The sequence below is a fragment of the Salvelinus namaycush genome, chromosome 27, assembly GCF_016432855.1.
Source record: "Salvelinus namaycush isolate Seneca chromosome 27, SaNama_1.0, whole genome shotgun sequence".
Taxonomy (NCBI): domain Eukaryota; kingdom Metazoa; phylum Chordata; class Actinopteri; order Salmoniformes; family Salmonidae; genus Salvelinus; species Salvelinus namaycush.
The window spans coordinates 19726675-19748214 of NC_052333.1; the positions used below are offsets into that span (position 1 = coordinate 19726675).

The 21540-nt window shown below is 43.8% G+C and overlaps 1 protein-coding gene across 1 annotated transcript in view; it reads right to left on the reverse strand.

Moving 5' to 3' along the window:
* Positions 1-1021: 1021 nt before the first annotated feature.
* LOC120022808 (protein tyrosine phosphatase type IVA 2) overlaps positions 1022-21540 on the reverse strand; it is a 37068-nt gene continuing 16549 nt past the window's right edge. The window contains exons 2-7 of the mRNA XM_038966809.1: positions 11595-11909; positions 11181-11289; positions 10294-10386; positions 8614-8744; positions 1730-1804; positions 1022-1518 (exon numbers count right to left, since the gene is read on the reverse strand). Coding sequence (XP_038822737.1) covers positions 1407-1518; positions 1730-1804; positions 8614-8744; positions 10294-10386; positions 11181-11289; positions 11595-11599 — 525 coding nt within the window. The 5' untranslated portion in view covers positions 11600-11909 and the 3' untranslated portion in view covers positions 1022-1406. The remainder of the gene's footprint in view (positions 1519-1729; positions 1805-8613; positions 8745-10293; positions 10387-11180; positions 11290-11594; positions 11910-21540) is intronic.

The following is a 21540-nucleotide window of genomic DNA, read 5'->3' on the forward strand; positions in this document are numbered from 1 at the left end:
AGGTGAGAAATCATGAAATATCATACAAGTTTAAATCTTATTTAAATTGATTTATTTATCTTAAAACCAATAGGAATGTCTTCAAAATGGGTACATTGATAAAATAACTGACCATTTGCTTTCTTTTCCACCTACTTTCCTTCAGAGTAGGGATTAACAGTTGTATCATTGAGTGTGTGTGTTTGTGCTTGAAACTGTGTGCGTGTGCAGTCATTGTAAGGAAGTCCTATTGTAAACCCAGTAAGCAGCCTTGATGAATGGAAAAAAGTACCTACAGTAAGACTAGCCAAGTGTCTTCCTGTGAAACTGTCTCTGTGGGTGTGTGTGTGTGTGTGTGTGCGCGCAGGACGGTCATTGGGGGTTTGGGGGCTTTTCCGAGGTGGACTGAATATTGCACTCCTGTGAGGTAAAAAAAATAAAAATTAAAAATAAAGTTAAGATGCCCCCCCCACCCAAAAAAGACAATAAGAAACAGAAAATTGTCCTTGCCCCAACCAAAATCCAGATTGGCTTGCGAGTTATAGCCAGTAAGAAAATACAGCGGACATAATATTTAAAACTGAGCCAACCCCATAATTAAAATGTGACTAGAAGCGAGAAGGGGCGGGAAACATTTCTGCATTTTTTTGGAGAACTTTTGGGAGATTTTGTGTTGTACAAAAATACCTCAATAAGCCAAATGGACTGTTATTTTTAGTCCTAAACAGAATAATATTGTAATGTGCTGAAGGGTTAAAACAATTTATTTTTATTAAAAAGTTGGTGCAGTGGTCTAAGGCACTGCATCTCAGTGCGAGAGGCGTCACTATAGACACCCTGGTTCGTTTCCAGGCTGTATCACAACCGGTTGTGTTTTGGAGGCCCACAGGGCAGCGCACAATTGGCCAAGCGTCATCTGGGATTGGCCGTCATTGTAAATAAGAATTTGTTCTTAACTGACTTGCCTAGTTAAATAAAGGTTAAATAAAAAATAACCTGTGGCATAATTAATATCATTAATAATTAAAGAAAAATAAACAAATTATCAATCGATACCTTAACATTTTCGTAGATTTTTTATCACCATTGCTAAACTTTCATGTACATGTGTGTAAAAAAGAGGAAAAGCTATCCCATGATTCAACACTGAAAATAAAAATTAAGGACTCAAAGAAATTCTAGGCCCATGATTGGGCAACGATAACTTGGAGGCGTCTGTGTGCTTTGACCTTTTCCTTCATTGGTTCAGACCTTTAGATTTGCATTCATTAAAATGGAATCATTCGCTCATTAGGTCATCAATTCTCTGATCAATTAGCCATGTCTCAGTGTTAACAAATCACATTAATTACTGATCGCTTTCTCTCGTTGTTTTATCTCCCATTGGTTGGAATTATGTTGTTTGATGGAGAGGCTGCACACACACACTATTGGACGCAGCAGTTGTGGCCGTTGGCATCCTTGAACCGGAGACGCATCTTGGGTCTGTATTTCTCCAGGTAAAGTAGCTGTTTGGAGTTGAAAGCTCCACGTCTCTTCCTGAGGGAGGAGGTGAGATAAATAACAATAACGTGGTCTTGTATGGTCACGCGAGAACATAGCAGCACAGTAACAACATCAATGTTCCCCAACAAACTAAGAGAATACATGACAATACAGGTTCCACAGCACAGAAACATCGGTCCCCCCCCCGCCAGTGTGAAAGTTAAAGTAGTGTTTACTGTCGTGTGAAAGCTAAAATAGTGCTTACTGTCGTATGAACTGCACTGCATCCTCATACTTCATCCCTGTCTCAATCAGCGCTAAGGCCACCAGGACTGGAGCTCTACAGGAGAAAGAGGAGAGAGATAAACACCAGTATGCATGCGGTGTCATGGTTATGTGGGCAGTAGGGAGGGTGGGGTATACTCTAAAGCTGGGAAATTGGCCTGGGAAACACACAGGGGTTCACTGGGTTCAATGCAACCCCGCTGGGGCATCAATATCACACCCCGGGCCCACACACACACACACACACACACACACACACAGAGTGAAATTGCAATAAGTGTGTTACTGCAAGCGAACCTTCTCTCACCAGGAAGAAAAATAAAAACGTTTAATTCCCAGACAGACTGCCCGGAGTGTCAAAACTCAGAGCTGACAAGGCATTCTTGTGTGGGTTTTGAGAGACGGATACAAAATACAGTTGAAGTCAGAAGTTTACATACACCTTAGCCAAATACATTTAAAATCAGTTTTTCACAATTCCTGAAACTTAATCCTAGTAAAAATTCTCTGTCTTAGGTCAGTTAGGATCACCACTTTATTTGAAGAATGTGAAATGTCAGAATAATAGTAGAGAAAATTATTTCTTTCAACTTTTTTTTCTTTCATCACATTCCCAGTGGGTCAGAAGTTTACATACACTCAATTAGTATTTGGTAGCATTGCCTTTAAATTGTTTCACTTGGATCAAATGTTTTGGGTAGCCTTCCCACAATAAGTTGGGTGAATATTGGCCCATTCCTCCTGACAGAGCTGGTGTAACTGAGTCAGGTTCGTAGGCCTCCTTGCTTGCGCACGCTTTTTCAGTTCTGCCCACACATTTTCTATAGGATTGAGGTCAGGGCTTTATGATGACAACAAAGTCAAGGATTTGGAGTGGCCCATAAGCCATTTTGCCACAACTTTGGAAGTATGCCTGAGGTCATTGTCCATTTGCGACCAAGCTTTAACTTCCTGACTGATGTCCTGAGATGTTGCTTCAATATATCCACATATTTCCCTTCCTCATGATGCCATCTATTTTGTGAAGTGCATCAGACCATCCTGCAGCAAAGCACCCCCACAACATGGTGCTATCACCCCCGTGCTTAACGGTTGGGATGGAATTCTTCGGCTTGCAAGCCTCCCCCTTTTTCCTCCAAACATAACGATTGGTCATTATGGCCAAACAGTTCTATTTTTGTTTCATCAGACCAGAGGACATGTCTCCAAAAAGTATGATCTTTGTCCCCATGTGCAGTTGCAAACTGTAGTCTGGCTTTTTTATGGCGGTTTTGGAGCAGTGACTTCTTCCTTGCTGGTTATGTCAATATAGGACTCATTTTACTGTGGATATAGATACGTTTGTACCTGTTTCCTCCAGCATCTTCACAAGGTCTTTTGCTGTTGTTCTGGGATTGATCTGCACTTTTCACACCAAAGTACGTTAATTTCTAGGAGACAGAACGCGTCTCCTTCCTGAGCGGTATGACGGCTGCGTGGTCCAATAGTGTTTATACTTGCATACTATTGTTTGTACAGATGAACGTGGTACCTTCAGGCGTTTGGAAATTGCTCCCAAGGATGAACCAGACTTGTGGAGGTCTACAATTTATTTTTCTGAGGTCTTGGCTGATTTCTTTTGATTTTCCCATGATGTCAAGCAAAGAGGCACTGAGTTTGAAGGAAGGCCTTGAAATACATCCACAGGTACACCTCCAATTGACTCAAATGATGTCAATTAGCCTATCAAAAGCTTCTAAAGCCATTACATCATTTTCTGGAATTGTCCAAGCTGTTTAAAGGCACAGTCAACTTAGTGTATGTAAACTTCTGACCCACTGGAATTGTGATACAGTGAATAAGTGAAATAATCTGTCTAAACAATTGTTGGAAAAATTACTTGTGTCATGCATAAAGTAGATGTCCTAACCAACTTGCCAAAACTAGTTTGTCAACAAGAAATTTGTGGAGTGGTTGAAAAACGAGTTTTAATGACTCCAACCTAAGTGTATGTAAACTTCCGACTTACAACTGTAGGTAGGGATAAAGTGACTACGCAATAGGAGAGTTAGTGCAAAAAGGGTCAATGCAGATAGTGAAATAGTTAACCAATAACTTCCTGGATTAACTAATTAGCAGTCTTATGGTTTGGGGGTTGCCGCTGTTCAGGGTCCTGTTGGTTGCAGATTTGGTGCATTGGTACCGCTTGCCATGAGGTAGCAAAGACAACAGTCTATGACTTGGGTGGCTGGAGTCAGACAATCTTTAGCGCTTTCCTCTGACACCGCCTGGTATAGAGGTCCTGGATGGAAGGGAGCTTGGTGATGTACTGGGCTGTAAGCACTACCCGCTGTATCGCTTTGTGGTCAGATGCCAAGCAGTTGCCATACCCAGCAAACAGTCAATATGCTCTCAATGGTGCAGCTTTATTACATTTTGAGGATTTGAGGGCCCATGCAAAATCTTTTTAGCCTCCTGAGGGGGAAGAGGCGTTGTCGTGCCTTCTTCAGGACTGTGTTGCTGTGTGTGGACACAGAGGTATTTCCATGGTGATGTGGACACCAAGGTAGTTAAAGCTCTCGACCTGCTCCTCTACAGCCTTGTCAATGTGGAGGGCTCGGCCCTCCGTCCTATAAAAACTGTCTCATAGTCATCGGTGATCAGGCCCACAATCGGCATGTCATCAGCAATCTTAGTGTTGGAGTCGTGATCGAACATGCAGTCGTGGGTGAACAGGGAGTACAGGAGGGGACTAAGTACGCACCCCTGAGGAGCCCCTGTGTTGAGGGTCAGCTTGGCAGATGTGTTGCCTACCCTTGGCAGATGTGTTGTTGCCTACACCTGAGGGCAGCCCATCAGGAAGTCCAGGATCCAGTTTCAGAGTGTGCAGTCCCAGGGTCCTGAGCTTGGAGGGGACACTGTGGTGTTGAACACAGTATTCTCCCAGGGCAGTGTGGAGTACAATAGAGATGGAGTCATCTGAGGATCTGTTGAGCCTTTCAAAGCATTTCATGGCTACAGATGTGAGTGCTACTGGGCGATAGTCATTTAGACAGGTTACCTTGGCGTTGTATGTGTAGGTTTGCCTGAAACTTGTAGGTATTGCAGACTTGGTCAGGGAGGGGTTGAAAATGTCAGTGAAGACACTTGTCAGCTGGTACGCGTCCTGGTAATCCGTCTGGACCGTGGCCTTGTGAATGTTAACCTGTTTAAAGGTCTTACTCACATCAGCTACGGAGAGTGAGACTACACAGTCGTCCAGAAGAGCTGGTGCTCTCGTGCATTGTCCAGGGTTGCTTGCCTCGAAGAGAGCATAGAAGGAATTTAGCTTGTCTGAAAGGCTTGCGTCACTGGGTTTTCCTTTGTAAATCGGTGGTAGTTTGTTTGCGAGCCCTGCCACAACCGACGAGGGTCAGAGCTGGCGTAGTAGGATTTCACCTTAGTCCTGTATTGACAACAACTCGGAGTTCGTAGCAGGATTTCTTATAAGCGTCCGGATTAGTGTCATGTTCCTTAAAATTAGCAGTTCAAGCCTTTAGCGTGCTGCGGATGTTCCCTACAATTCATGGCTTCTCGTTGGGATATGTACGTACGAATCCCGGAACATATTCCAGTCTGTTCTAGTGAAACAGTCCTGTATCTAAGGGTTTCCCCAAACTCTGTCCCGGTTTGGTTTTTGCCCTAGCACTACAAAGCTGATTCAAATAACCAAAGCTTAATGATGAGCTGATTATTTTTAATCAACTGTGTAGTGCTAGGGCAAAAACCAAAATGTGCACCCCGGGGGGGGGGGGGCAGAACCGAGTTTGGGAAACCTTGCTGAAGCTTACCATCTGCTTCATTGGACCCCTTCCGTATTGAGCACATCACTGGTACTTCTTGTTTCAGCTTTTGCTTGTAAGCAGGACTCAGGAGGATAGAGTTATGGTCGGATTTAGCAAATGGAGGTCGAGGGAGAGCTTTGTATGCGTTTTTGTGGTGATCTAGAGTTGTCGCCTCTAGATGAACAGGTGACAAGCTGGTAAAAATGAGGCATTAAAATCACCGGCCAATAAGAGTCCAAATCTACCAGTATTATTCATATCTTCTGGGCCCGAGAAGCAGGCAGTTTAATTTGGGCATGCTTTTCATCCAAAATTCCAAATGCTGCCCCCTACCCTAGAGAAGTTAACTTCTTGACACTAGGAGGCAGAATTTTTATGTTTGGAAAAATAACGTTCCCAATGTAAACGGCCTATTTCTCAGGCCCAGATGATAGAATATGCATATAATTGACAGATTAGGATAGAAAATACTCTAAAGTTTCCAAAACTGTCAAATTATAGTCTGTGAGTATAACAGAACTGATTTTGCAGGCGAAAACCTGAGGAAATCCAACCCGGAAGTGCCTCTTATTTTGAAAAATCCCTGTACCATTGCCTGCTTATCCTCCATTTAAAGGGATATCAACCAGATTTCTCTTCCAATGGCTTCCACAGGTTGTGAACAGGCTTTAGACAGTTTCAAGCTTTTATTCTGAAAAATGAGTGAGATTTATCAAATCGCGTCAGTGGACAGCCAGGTGTCCTTTGATTAGTTCTTGTGAGCGAAAGTGGTAGCTCAACATTTTCTCTCTCTATTGTATTGAATAGTTTACCGTCCGGTTGAAATATTATCAATTATTTATGTTAAAAACAACCTGAGAATTGATTATAAAAACGTTTGCCATGTTTCTACGAACTTCACGGATACTATTTGGAATTTTCGTCTGCCCTTCATGACCTGCCTGAGCCTGTGGATTTCTGAATTTAACGCGCCAAACAAATTGAGTTTTTTTTTATATAAAAATAATCTTTATCGAACAAAAGTAATATTTATTGTGTAACTGGGAGTCTCGTGAGTGCAAACATCCGAAGACCATCAAAGGTAAGCGATTAATTTTATTGCTTTTCTGACTTTCGTGACCAATCTACATTGCTGCTAGGTGTTTGTAATGTTTTGTCTAGTGATCGATAAACTCACAAATGCTTGGATTGCTTTCGCTGTAAAGCATATTTTCAAAATCTGACACGACAGGTGGATTAACAACAAGCTAAGCTTTGTTTTGCTATATTGCACTTGTGATTTCATAAAATAAAATTGTGGTATTTTTTTATTTAATTTGGCACTCAGCAATTCAGCGGTTGTTGATGAAAATGATCCCACTAAAGGGATCCATGCGCCAAGAGGTTATTAACTTGTTTGAGATAGGGGACAGCATTTTCACTTTTGGATGAATAGCGTGCCCAGAGTGAACTGCCTCCTACTCAGTCCCAGATGCTAATATATGCATATTATTATTGGATAGAAAACACTCTGACGTTTCTAAAACTGTTTGAATGATGTCTGTGAGTATAACAGAACTCATATGGCAGGCAAAAACCTGAGAAAAAATCCAAACAGGAAGTGGGAAATCTGAGGTTTGTAGTTTTTGAACTCACCCCTATCGAATACACAGTGGGATATGGGTTATTTTGCACTTCCTAAGGCTTCCACTAGATGTCAACCGTCTTTAGAACGTTGTTTCAGGCTGCTCATGTGAAGGGGGGCCGGATGGGAGCTGTGTGACTAAGGGGTCTGCCAACAGCCTCGTTCTCAGTCACGCACTTTCACTTGAGAGGTAGCTCTCGTTCCATTGCTTTCCTACAGACAATGGAATTCTCCGGTTGGAACATTATTGAACATTTATGATAAAAACATCCTATACTTAGCTTGACAAGTTTCTTCGACCTGTAATATAACTTTTTGAACGTTTCGTCCGAATGGACCAGATGGCACTTTTGGATTTGTTTACCAAACGCCTTAACAAAAGAAGCTATTGGACATAAATGGACATTATCGAACAAAACAAGCATTTATTGTGGAACTGCAATTCCTGGGAGTGCATTCTGATGAAGATCATCAAAGGTAAGTGAATATTTATAATGCTATTTATGAATAATGTTGACTGCACAACATGGCGGATATTTCTCTGGCTGGTTTGGGCTCTGAGCGCCGTTCTCAGATTATGCTTTTTCCGTAAAGTTTTTTTTTGAAATCTGACACAGCGGTTGCATTAAGGAGAAGTGTATCTAAAGTTCCATGTATAATAGTTGTATTTTCATCAACATTTATTATGACTATTTCTGTGAAATCATGTGGCTCTCTGCAATATCACTGCATGTTTTGGATCTACTGAACGTAACACGCCAATGTAAAGTAAGATTTTTGGATATAAATATGAACTTTATCTAACAAAACATACATGTATTGTGTAACATGAAGTCCTATGAGTGTCATCTGATGAAGATCAAAGGTTAGTGATTAATTTTATCTCTATTTATGCTTTTTGTGACTCCTCTCTTTGGCAGGAAAAATGGCTGTGTTTTTCTGTGACTTGGTGTTGACCTAACAATCGTTTATGGAGCTTTCGCTGTAAAGCATTTTTGATAAATATTTTTTTATCTTTAAAATTTGATTTATGAGGTTTCTGTTGATTTGGATTTGGCGTCCTGCTATTTCATTGGCTGTTGGCGAGGGGTTCCGCTAGCGGAACCTGTCCTAGACAGGTTAAGTGAATGAGAGGAGAAAGGGAATTTAGGGAGGAGAACTGTGATGCTTGGCTTGGTTTCTTTTTTTTTGTGCCCCACAAATGGAACACTAGTCAAAGCAAATTAACATTGTCTTCCAGATAACATTTTAGTAGCCAAAAAGCACATTACACCAAATCTCTTTGAATACTCCAACGGACGTCATCGCTAGTCATTAGATGGGTCTCACTAGCCACAATTAAGCCCACTTACATACATTCATCTCACCACTTACAGTCACCTGGCCCACTTACCAACACACACACACACACACACACACACAGGTAAACACCCTCACCGGCCCAGCCCCGCCACACAGTGCACAGCGATGCAGCAGCCAGGCTCGTCTCGGAACTTGGTCTTCAGCAGGTTCAGCCAGTCATCCACTATCTGGGTGGGGGGCGGGGCACCATCATCAAAGGGCCAGTCCTATGGAGGCAGAGGAACAAAAATTGAAAAATGGATCAAACCAGGGGCTAGGGGTTATTTTAACCAGTGGTCAATGCTGAAGGTCAGTACAGGATAATTCAAAGCCTGATTGAAGAATTAGAGCAGCTTTGTCTATTAGGCTATATCATGTGTGTGTCTAAGTTGGAAAGCTTGATATGCTGAAGTAGTATGTGTGGCGTGTCCTGGCAGACAGCCTGACCCCTGTATATCCGTCTGAGCCTCTATACTCTTGCTGACCCAGTGTCTCTGCTACGGCTCAGCACAGATCACAGCCGTGCGCAACCCTACACATGGCTATTCCTGTCTTGGTGCTTAAACAATATAAAAACGGGATTGTGATCATAATTACTGCCACTCTCCAATACATTGGAGTGACAGGAAGACAGAGGAATGCTCCAGGATGAGGGGTGGTGATCACGGTATTAAAACTATATCAACGAGGGGATAGGTTATTTCCTCGCCCAAACACAAAGTTTCTCTGGCCTTCCATAAATCACCTGTGAGACAGCTGAATATTAGCCTAAGCTTTGAGAAGAGACAATACAGTGCACAAAAGACAGAAACAGACAGAGCAAGAAGGCCTGGGTGGAGCCTCATTCATGTGGATCTGAGCCAGAAATTCCTTCTCTTCTCCACCTCTTAGCTCAGCACATAGTGGCTGGCAGGCAGACAGTTGAGGACAAATGAAAACAGACAGATAACAGGGAAGGTCTCCAGAGAGGGAAAACCACCTGTTTAACTTGACATTCCCTGGAAGAAAAAAAACAGCAAATTCAACTACCCTAAAATTCCTAGGAGGTATTCGGGTCAGTAGAAATTCTTACTGCTCTCTAGGTGTGTGTGGTTGTAATCTCCTCCACCAGCCGGCTCCCGCTGCCGACTATCTGGCTTCACATCACCTCAGAATGGAACTTGAAAAGAAAATCCATTGGGCTTCCCAAAAACGATACGTTTAAAACGCCCACACCAGTAGAAAACCACTTTTTCAAGCAGAAAGACGATGCCCAGAGCTTAAATATGACGTTGCACAATGATTGAAGTCAATAAGTATGTGACCAAGGCCCTTCTACCCCGATTGCTCAGTTTGACAGGGCGGCCAGCTCTTGGAAGAGTCTTGGTTGTTCCAAACTTCTTCCATGTAAGAATGATGGAGGCCACTGTGTTCTTGGGGACCTTCAATGCTGCAGACATTTTTTTGTGCCCTTCCCCAGATCTATGCCTCGACAAAATCCTGTCTCGGAGCTCTTACGGACAATTCCGTCAACTTCACAGCTTGGTTTTCGCACTGTCAACTCTGGGACCTTATATAGACGGTGGAAGCATTGTTTTAAGTCCCATCGAATACAACTGTCACCACGATTTAGACCCACGCCTCAGTCGTGTGATTCGCTCAGAAATTGAATTGATTAGCATGTCACTCAGTAAATCCACACCCCTAAAGTTCCAAAGAATCCCACACTTACCAGGCTCTATGCGCCAGCAAGTCAAGTCTGGGGACGAGGTTAATGTGTGTGTGTATAATCCTTACCACAACCTCGATCCCCCCCTTCTCCACTGGGGCCTTGTCGTAGGTGGCGTCACACACTCTCACCAGCGTGTTCACCTCAAACTTCTTCAGCTCCTGAGACAGACGGACAGAGAGACAGAAACAGACAGACGGACAGAGAGACAGAGCGACAGACACAGACACAGAGCGACAGACACAGAGACAGACACAGAGCGACAGACACAGAGACAGCCAGAGCGACAGACACAGAGACAGCCAGAGCGACAGACACAGAGACAGCCAGAGCGACAGACAGAGACAGCCAGAGCGACAGACACAGAGACAGCCAGAGCGACAGACAGAGACAGCCAGAGCGACAGACACAGAGACAGCCAGAGCGACAGACACAGAGACAGCCAGAGCGACAGACACAGAGACAGCCAGAGCGACAGACACAGAGACAGCCAGAGCGACAGACACAGAGACAGCCAGAGCGACAGACACAGAGACAGCCAGAGCGACAGACAGCCAGAGACAGCCAGAGCGACAGACAGCCAGAGCGACAGACAGCCAGAGCGACAGACAGCCAGAGCGACAGACAGCCAGAGCGACAGACAGCCAGAGCGACAGACAGCCAGAGCGACAGACAGCCAGACAGACAGAGACAGACAGACAGACAGAGACAGACAGACAGAGACAGACTATCAGCACAGATATCTTGCACTCTAAAAATATTTATGTTTAATTGTAGGTTGAGCTTAGGGGAGATTATAGGCTACTTTGGTGAGGTTATTGATGCACGTACATACAGTCAGAAGTAAGTGTATGACACTCCACAGTGAACTTGAGTGTTGAATTGATAAGGTTATACATGCAGACACTACATGACAACGCACAAGCAACAAACACACACAAGGTTGCGGCCTCACCTCGGTAAACTTGTTGAGCGTGGCGTTGGTGGGGTTGTGTGTGATGAGGAACCTCATGCCCTCGTAGGCAATCTCCACTGCTGCAGGGCGGTTCATGTTGGCGAGACGGCTTTGAAAACAATTACAGTAAAATACTTAATCTCTTACAAGAAGGATGACTACTTTTGGCTCAGATGTCAGCAAGGACTTCTAGTAGGATTCTGTAGGTAAAAAAAATAAATAAAAACACGACGAAGGGAGGAGGAGGGGGATGTGGATGGTAACACCTGTGGATGTCTTACAAAAAAAAAGAGGGGTAACAAAAAATATGGATGATGTAATCCACAAGACTCCACAGGGGCGGGGTAAAAATAAAAAATAAAAAAAATTGGGGAGACTATCCACGAGTCATCCAATCGGACATTCAGATTTTACCCCATTCAGGAGAGCGGTATGTGATTGGCTTCTGGGAGAGAAAGCAGGAAGTAGAAGAGAACTGAGCAGTTTTCTTATTGGCGGCTCAGGGGACAGAGCTGGGCGATCTGGCCAAGGACTACGCGGTATCCCAGGGGATCGTTGGAGGAGACCGGGATTCCCAGTGTGCTGGCTTCAGGGGGGCTTCTGGGTAGCGTAGTCCCGAGGGGGGCGGACGATTCACTTGTCCACGAAGGCGAGGTGCTGTGCCTGGCAAAAGTCTCCACTGACACTCACATACGCCATATATGTATGGCCCAAATCGACACAGAAACACTGCCAAGAAAAGAGGGGGAGGGGGAAAGGGAGAAAAATGTGATTAGGTAAACTCAAATAGACATGGAAACAGTCTCCATTTAGCAAGGCGTCAGAGAAGTTCTTGAAGAGCAAGGCAGGGCAAAAAGACATCTCAAAGCACCTGTGGGGGAAACTAGTAAACTATCACAGAAGAAATATGACACATTAAATATTTGACCTATTAAAAACTAGCCATTATCACCCTTGTACTAAAGGTGTTATAAACCCCCCCATTTATTATCAGCCACACTCACATGGGAAAATAAAAACATACAAAAACAAATTGTACATAAAGATATATACACACACACAGATAATGAAAGACAGACACAAGACACCCATGATCTCTTGGGTTCAAAAGAGAGCCTCTCACAAATCATGTAATGTCTTGCCTCTAACCGGCTGATTCTGAGCCAACACCTGAAGGGTCTGAACATAGCCACACAAAATGGCTGGTAACTACCACTGTCTAGTCACACACACACACACACAACGTGACAGAGTCCAAGGTGAAACAGAGAGAGACAGCGACAGAGCAGAGCGTGAGAGAGAGTGGTGGAGGGCCAAGAGAGGGCAGGGGGGGGAAGTGAGGGGGTGGAGGGTTAGATGAGAGGGCAGGAGTGAGGTGAGAAAAGGGGTGGAGGGTGAGGTGAGAAAAGGGGTGGAGGGTGCAGGGACAAAGGGCAGGGGAGAGGTGAAGAGGGGGTGGAGTGTAAGAGAGAAAAAGCGAGGTAAAAAAGGTTGGACCTCAGCATCAGTGTCTAACACAGCAGTCACAAGGTGAGGATTATGGGTTGGCAGGGCTTCACACGAGCCAACTCTTTCACAGTCCCACGCTCCCCCTTTCACCTCTGAGACTCTCCCTCTGTCACCCAGTCATTCTTCATTCATCCCACGCTCAGTCTCTTCAGGTCTCCTCTTTACTTCAGTCATTCTCTCCAAATCTCTGGCTTCTCTTTGGGAGAATGGTGCTCCAATTGTCCTAGTGTCTTGCCTCCTTTACACATAGGACTCTCGCTCTACCTCTCCCCCATCCTCTTTCTCATATTTTAGTCTGTCTCAGTCTGTCGTGGCGCCGGTACAGAGCAGTCGACTCGCCCACTCATTCACTCTGTGCCAGGAACAATGTAACTCTTTAAAAAGACACGCCGACCCTCTATTTACTGGACTCACTTTGCCTTGCTCACCCTCTCTGCAGAGAGAGAATGAGAAGTGCCTGCCTCGCCCACTCAATCTCTCACTCTGTGCCAATGACAGCCAGGGCTACTCTACGGAGACTAGAACTAACCTTCTCCCCTTCCCTCTGGTCTCCTCTCTCCCACTCTTTGCTTCCATCTCCCTGCCTTAGCCGGTGACAGCAACAGGGCAAGTCTTCAAAGAGCCACCAGTTCTCCAGTGGGTAAAGATCTCTCCCGGACGCCTTTAATTACCAGCTCCAAACAGCACTACATTTACATTTTACATTTAAGTCATTTAGCAGACGCTCTTATCCAGAGCGACTTACAAGTACATACATTCATATTTTTTTATTTTTTTTTTGCACTAAAAACACTAGTGATGATTTTTTTTTATCTATTTAGTTACATGTCAGGATATTATTTTTGACGATATATCGTATCAGCTGACAATTTTTGTGCTAGTTGGCTGTACCAAAACTTTTTTCCTTTTTCCACAATACGTATCGGCACCCAAGTATCGTGATATCGTATCGTGAGGTCCTTGGCAATTTCCAGTTCTAATATATATATACATATATACATACATATATACATATATACATACATATATACATATATACATACATACATACATACATACACACCACTGAGGTACGCCACAGACAAACAAATTTGATCTACGGATCAAGTGCTACCTGTCCCAAAAAACATATTCATGATGATCTATAAGGGAAATGGATCAGGACCAGACAAACGGTGTCAGGTCGAGGAAGAAGAGGGAATGAAAAAAGATACTTCAGAGCAGTTGGTCATCGGCTCCTAATTATTCAGTCACGGATGGATATCATACGGGAGGTTTTTACAGGAGCCACTCAGTGATCTGTCAACAACAGAGGAAGGATCAGAGGAGATAGATGACACCTGCATCCCAAATAGCCCCCTTATACCATTAAGGGCACCACTTTTGACCAGGACCAAGTAGTGCACTATATAGGGAGCCATTTGGGACACAGCCAGAGCGAACGTCTCTCCAGACAGAGCAAGAGAGAGAGCGAGAGCGACCAAATACGACAATGTGTGTGGAGAGTGACAGACCAGTGAAGTCAGAGACCATCCCAATGAGAAGTAGAAAGACCAGACTACTATAATGTCAGGAAACAGGAATGCAATGCTCACACAATATCACACTTAATAGAAGGTTATAGATGTGCTGAACCACAATCTTGAGCTTATCAAATTCTACTACATACAGTCTCATAACACAGCCTTTAAAGCGAGTCCCACAGCTTGCAGTGCCTCCAAACAGGAGTATGCAGCAGTTGGACTGCACTCAGCAGCTAAGTAGAATCCTTCATAGCTAAGTGGTATTAGCATCAATTTCCATTGTCAGCATAGACTTACATATGTCAAGGTCCTCTCTCCCTAATAACAGTCACCTAGCCATGTCTCAATAGTCCCAAGTTAATGTCAGTGAATATGGAGGAAAGGAGACAAGGAGAGGAAGCCAATCGTCAGACTATTGAGACGCACCCCAGTTAAAGCCGGTCTCTGAGTGGCACTAGCTAGAGGAACAGGCACCTTGTGGTAAAGCCAGACCAGCCCTGCTTTCACAACGCTGCCGGGAACTCATGCAAATCACTCAGCCATATTTGCAAACAACAACTTCTGCAATTGTGCCCAGCTGTCAGCACAGATGGAGAGAAGAGAGTCAACACACCAAATCAGTCTGGAAAGACGATGCGTTTGTTACCACACAGGAAGTATCTTTATGAACACTGCGTCTGTGAGACAGGGAAAGTGACAGCTACCAGGCCTAATTGTGTAGCTGACAAAGATGTATTATAATTGTCTAGGCCTACAACTCAAAATTGGTCAAACTCCTACTCATTTCAACCAGAAAACTAGCCAACCTAAAAACACTAAAGAAACACACAGCTAGGCCTACATACAAAACAAACGCCAACAAGGGGCCTATTTAGGCCTAGATTCAGGTCAACTGGGTTAGGAAAGCTTTATTATTTTTGTCTAGCCTACAACTTTCATAATTAGGCCACTTAAGTCAATTATTCGGCATCGCCTCACAGCTGCTCCACACAACTCTGCTGTTGAACAAGTGCTAACGAAGAACATAAAACAGCACAAGCTAATTATTATCCTGAAGTTCTCCTGCTGTCACACATACACTAAAGCCCCGTTGCTGTGAGTACCAACATGTCCCTTTCTTTTCCAGCTGGACTGAATGTTGTTGGGTAGACACTGTGTCCACTCAGAACTAAGAAATTGTTCAACTAGCTACATCAAGTATTTTCCTTCACCTGATACTGAGATAGGATTAGCCTACTATATGAACCAGGGAGAAACATCTACAAAAGTCACACACACTAAACTACCCACATGTTTTCTGTTGGGCTGGGAATTGCCAGAGACAACACGATACGATCAAGATCCTTAGGTGACAATACCACATGTATTTCAATTCTCACAATTCAGGAACACCTGCTCTTTACATGACAGACTGACAAGGTGAATCCAGCTGAAAGCCATGATCCCTTATTGAGGGTGAATGGGCAAGGCAAAAGATTTAAGTGCTTTTGAACGGGGCATGGTACTAGGTTGTGTGTCAAGAACTGCAACACTGCTGGGTTTTTCACGCTCAACAGTTCTCCATGTGAATGATCCACCGCCCAAAGGACATCCAGCCAACATGACAACTGTAGGAAGCATTGGAGTCAACATGGGCCAGCATCCCTGTGGAATGCTTGACACCATGTAGAGTCCATGCCCCAACGAATCGAGGCTGTTCTGAGGGCAAAAGGGGGTGTAACTCAATATTAGGAAGGTGTTCCTAATGTTTTGTACACTGTTTATGTAATTTGATGTTCCAAACATATTGCTCACTTTTCATCTGTCTGCTACAGAGGGACACGAAAACAAGTTCAGCAAATCATGGAAATGCGTGCTGAAAATATGTTGGCTAACTATTTAAAAAGATTGAGAACAAGCTGTAGGATAAAAAATATTGGCGTTTTGGTGCCGGTTCAGCCGACAAGCACTACCTACAGTGTCTGTGTACACACACACACACACACACACACACACGTGTGTGTGGACACCTGCTCGTCGAACAACTCATTCCAAAATTATGGGCATTAATATGGAGTTGGTCCTTCCTTTGCTGCTATAACAGGCTCCACTCTTCTGGGAATGCTTTCCACTAGATGTTGGAACATTGCTGCGGGGACTTACTTCCATTCAGCCACAAGAGCATTAGTGAGGTCGGGCACTGATGTTGGGCGATTAGGCCTGGCTTGCAGTCGAGGGTACCAATTCATCACAAAGGTGTTCGATGGAGTTCAGGTCAGGGCTCTGTGCAGGCCAGTCAAGTTCTTCCACACCGATCGAGAAAAGATTTCTGTATGGACCTTGCTTTGTGCACGGGGGCATTGTCATGCTGAAACAAGAAGGGACTTCCCAAAACTGTTGCCACAAAGTTGGAAGCACAGTGACCGTGTTAACGGCCGTCACGAGTCATGAAGGCAGTCAAATTCAACATGACCGTTTAGTCAAGGTAATTAGGCTTCTCCAAGCGTTGATGCTGCTGATGGTCATTAGTAGCCTACCAAACTTGCTAACTTCCTGGTACTCAGCACTCTATTGTCCCTCTAATCAATCTGACATCAATGCAAATGTTTTCAAAAATCGAATCAAACACTTCATGAGAGCCCATGAGCCCATGTTGCACAACATTTCTATAGGCTATGTAATAATTTGAGAAAACAGTGATGGCTTCTACTAAACAGAGGATCCCATCAGCTCTCTATAGGCTAGGCCTACTATATTTATTTCTCAACTACCCTAATATTCAGCACATTATCTTTACAACAGGAATATAGCTACCTGGCTGGAATGAAAATGAACCACAGGAAAAGCATCCTCCATTCGCTATTTAAGTGGATAGATTTCAAGACAGGTGCATGATAACGGTCCATTCTAAATCAAAACAAATTTCACACATTATTTAGTATATGTAAAGACAAGATTAAATCAAGAATAGTCTAATGGGTAACAATATTAGCCTATCACTTGTGAATTATACATTATCACTTGTGAATGATGCCCAGCATAAGAAATACTTTTTTTAACGACTTTTTTAAATAGTCACACATCTCATGTAGCCCACCCTATAGGCCTATATGTTTTGATCAAATGAAGCACATTAATCTGCTTTACAAGGGGTGTAGAGCCTAACTGGCATACATAAGCAGCGCGTGAGTTGAAATTTGGGGAAGAACATTTTTACCCAAAAAATGCACCTTTATAATAAAAGCATTACATGCATAATCGCATTTGCAGTCACTTTTGATAATGGTGTTTTCCGGCTAATGGAACATTAGCGATTTTAACCTACTGCCATGTGCGCATTGCTGCATTTATAATGTGAATGAATGGATTTTGGATTATTATTATATATTTATTTGGGTGCATTACAGCCAAAGGGGGCATCCCATTGAAATGTGAGGCATTATCAAGTGCTTGTCAAATTATGAATGAGACCAATGAAGTGTTTACAGCCTGCGCAAAAAAACTAAGCAGAGCTCTTGCCTTTCAAGTGACTTTTTTCCAAATCATTAAGAGTCTCATCATGCAGCCTTAAAGTATTAAAAATCAAAACATATAGCCCAACGTTTATAGAACAACTAAAGTTACATTTACTAAATGAAGAAAAGGAGTACCTATTTCTTTGTTAACCGTTCAAAGAATAGCCACATGTACTCACTCCTTCAAATTGTTGAGAAAATATTTATTTTATTCAGCTTTGTTCAATTGTATATTCTTCATTACTATAAAATAATGCCGCGGAAATCTAAACAAATCTTGTCTGCTAAATTAACTAGTGTAGCCCACAGCCATTTGGCATAGTCATATCAGGACCTATCATAAAGGACAACTCAGAGTAAGCTTTTTTGTTCTTCTGAAATAGACTACATTTTTTTCATATCATGCTTCTTTAGACCGGTCTAAAATAATGGCTTTATTGTGAAGGTGTAGGTTATATTACATGGATTTATTAAAATGTATATGTTCCAAAAGGTCTGCATCAGTGACTTGTAGCCTGTGTGTGGAAGCTAGGAGTTGCTTAATGTGTTTATGATAATTAACGGTAAATTACCGCAAGACTGACAGTTACTTGCGTGACAATCACCGGCTGACAAAATTGTGAGCATGACAGCCCTAGACCATTATTCCTCCTCCACCAAACTTTAGTTGGCACTATGCATTGGGGCAGGTAGCGTTCTCCTGGCATCCGCCAAACCCAGATTCATCCGTCGGACTGCCAGATGGTGAAGTGTGATTCATCACTCCAGAGAACGCTTTTCCATTGCTCCAGAGTACAATAGAAACAAGCTTAATGCCACTCCAGCCATGGAAACCCATTTCATGAAGCTCCCGATGAACAGTTATTGTGCTGACGTTGCTTCCAGAGGCAGTTTGGAACTAGCTAGTGAGTGTTGCTACCAAGGTTTTTTACACGCTTCAGCGGTGCCGTTCTGTGAGCTTGTGTGGCCTACCACTTTGCTGCTGAGCATTGTAGCTCCTAGACGCTCCACTTCACAATAACAGCATTTACAATTGCTCGGGGCAGCTCTAGCAGGGTAGACATTTGATGAACTGACTTGCTGGAAAGGTGGCATCCTATGATGGTGCCACGTTGAAAGTTACTGAGCTCTTCATTAAGGCCATTCTACTGCCAATATTTGTCTATGGAGATTGCATGCATGCATACTTGATTTTATACACCTGTCAGCATTGGGTGTGGCTGAAATAGCAGAATCCACCAACTTATAGTTGTCCACATACTTTTGTATAGATAGTATATAGTGTACATAGTAGATAGAAAATAAAAAACAAACAGATCTTTCAGAAATCGATACAATATCCTAAAAAAATAATTTTGCCCATCATTAGTATTCTGAGAAATGACAGCTAGGCTTCACATTAGCCCCCCTTGTTTACAGGAGCTAAACTGGGAGAAAGGTCATTGAGTGAGTAGCCTTGCAGTACTGGGGCCTACTAGTTGAGACTCAAAGGCCCTGGCTATGTTCCAAATTGCGAGCGAGAGTCCCCTCTTGGTGCCTGGCCCGTCACGTGTTCCCCTGGTGGGGAGTGTGAGCGCTGATAGGGAGAGTAGACCCACTGGCACCGATGTCCCACACCCTGACAGAGAGGAAAGGGAGAGGTGGCAAGGGGAACAGAGAAAGGGGGAGGGAGGAGAGGGAGAGAAAAGAGTGGGAGGGTAGTGGTGTAAAGAGCCTGATAATGAGACCCAGTTTCAGAGAACAAAAGAAGCCAAACAGATGATAGCTAGGACAGGAGTGCAGCCAGGGAGACCCGGCCGCTGACTAACTACATGACAGTGGCATTCTCAAACCATTAACAGATTTGTCTGTACTCTGTTGTAAAGCTTGGCTCAGGAAAACAACTAGGTTGGATTTGACAGCAAAGAAGCCGTGTGTGTGTGTGTGTGCGTCAGACAGTGTAGGAAAAAAAGAATTACATAATTACAAAAAGTGACTGACTGGGGAAATATTGGGACTGATCTATATTTGCATGTTAGTCAGGGACGAAGCAGTGGGTGAATTGCGTGTTTGACAGACCATCCCATTAACAAGAAACGATCAGCTGTGGGACTGGATGTGTGCCAAAGAGAGAGACTGCCTGCACAGCTTAAAGCGAGAGACCTGCTACAATGGGTCACTTATCAACTGACAATGTCTCTTATGTATTCTCTATGTAAAATGAATAAATTCGAGGATTTCAAGCTAATAGACGCTAGGCTATAGCCTTAACATCCATGAGAAGTAAAAGCTAAACCACCTGAAATGTAGTCAAACCCTCCCTCCCTCTGACATCCCTGAACAGGGTGAAACATGTGGGATTAGCAGGGGTTTTGAATAACTAATATATATATATATATCCACCGCACTGCCCTAATCCCCTTCCTCAGATCCCCCAGATCTCTGCTACAAATCCAGCTGAGCCACTGGCACGGAATCAGATAGTGTCCCATATGGCACCCTATTCCCTACATAGTGCACTATTTTTGACCAAGCCATATGGGCCATGGTCAAAGTAGCACACCATGAAGGGAATAAGGTGCAATTTGGGACACACCCATGCAGGGACCACCAGTTCATATGCGTTTTGGCATCAGGTTTTTTTGTCACAGATATGCCTATATGAGTATGTATTTTTTTGCAGGGTGGCTGTGCTAAGGATTTAGCCTAGAGGATCCTGCAGGAACATGGGCTTAGGTCACGATGACAAGTAAACATTGAAGATCTCGCACGGTTAACTAGGTGGGTCCGCAAATAGAGAACATCTTCCAGAAACAACAGAAAAGGCCAAGCGTTTAGATAGTGAAATAGCACAAGCCATTTGTTGACATTCTACTGAATACCAACCAACACTACTACACCACCTCGGTGACTCTTCCTCCCACATTGGGCCAGGTATCAGAACTGCATAAGTCTCAGTCCTGGGGACTGAGGGAGTGTCTGTAGCAGTGTGTCTGTGGCTCTGTATCATTCTTTTGGGCTGGCTCTGACCAGCTGGAGGGCAGTGTGGGAACTGGGCCAGGGGACTAGGGGAGTGCCTGGCTGTCTGGAGAAGGGAGCCCTGGCATGGTTAGTCCTTGGGCTGGGGGACAAGGAGAAGATCAACACGCCAAGAGGGAGATAAGTGTCCTGCCAACTCACACTCTGCCCACACCCACACAGACAGACTGATTACCCTACTTTATTTAGATTCACAGTGGCGAAATGAGGACCTAAGCCTAAATGTTTCAAAGGTCACACAGGTGCATCTCCTAGTGGCACTTACAACGATTCGAGAAAAAAAAAACTAATGTCTAACAGATAAGCAGCTCACAAAAGCTGACACCTTGCCAACAGCTTGACAGTGCTACATCCTTAGACCTGTGTTTGTAAATGCAGATTCCCTGATCTCCTCCGCCCCCCTGCTAACATATACACCACCATAACTCACCACAAGCACATGACCCCATATACACACACCCCCCAGGCAGTGCATGTAACCACTATATGGAGCCACGGTGACATGGAGCATTCCCTTGAGCGCTCTGATAAGACTAGCATTGGCACACATACAAACGATATGGAGACACCCTGTAGCAAGAATACGATCTCAGTTTCATCTGTGGACAGACACAGGTAGGGCAAGGAATTGACTAGAGTAGGGCTTTTCAGGCTAGTACCGATGTTGTTTTTCTTTCTTTTCACTCACCTGGTTATTCCTCCAGAGCAACACAGGGTCGTATTCATTAGGCACAAAACGCAAGAAAACAGGAACTGAAACAGGGAGGGTTTACATCGACTAATCCAATGAGAAATGGTCATTTTTCATTTGCTAAA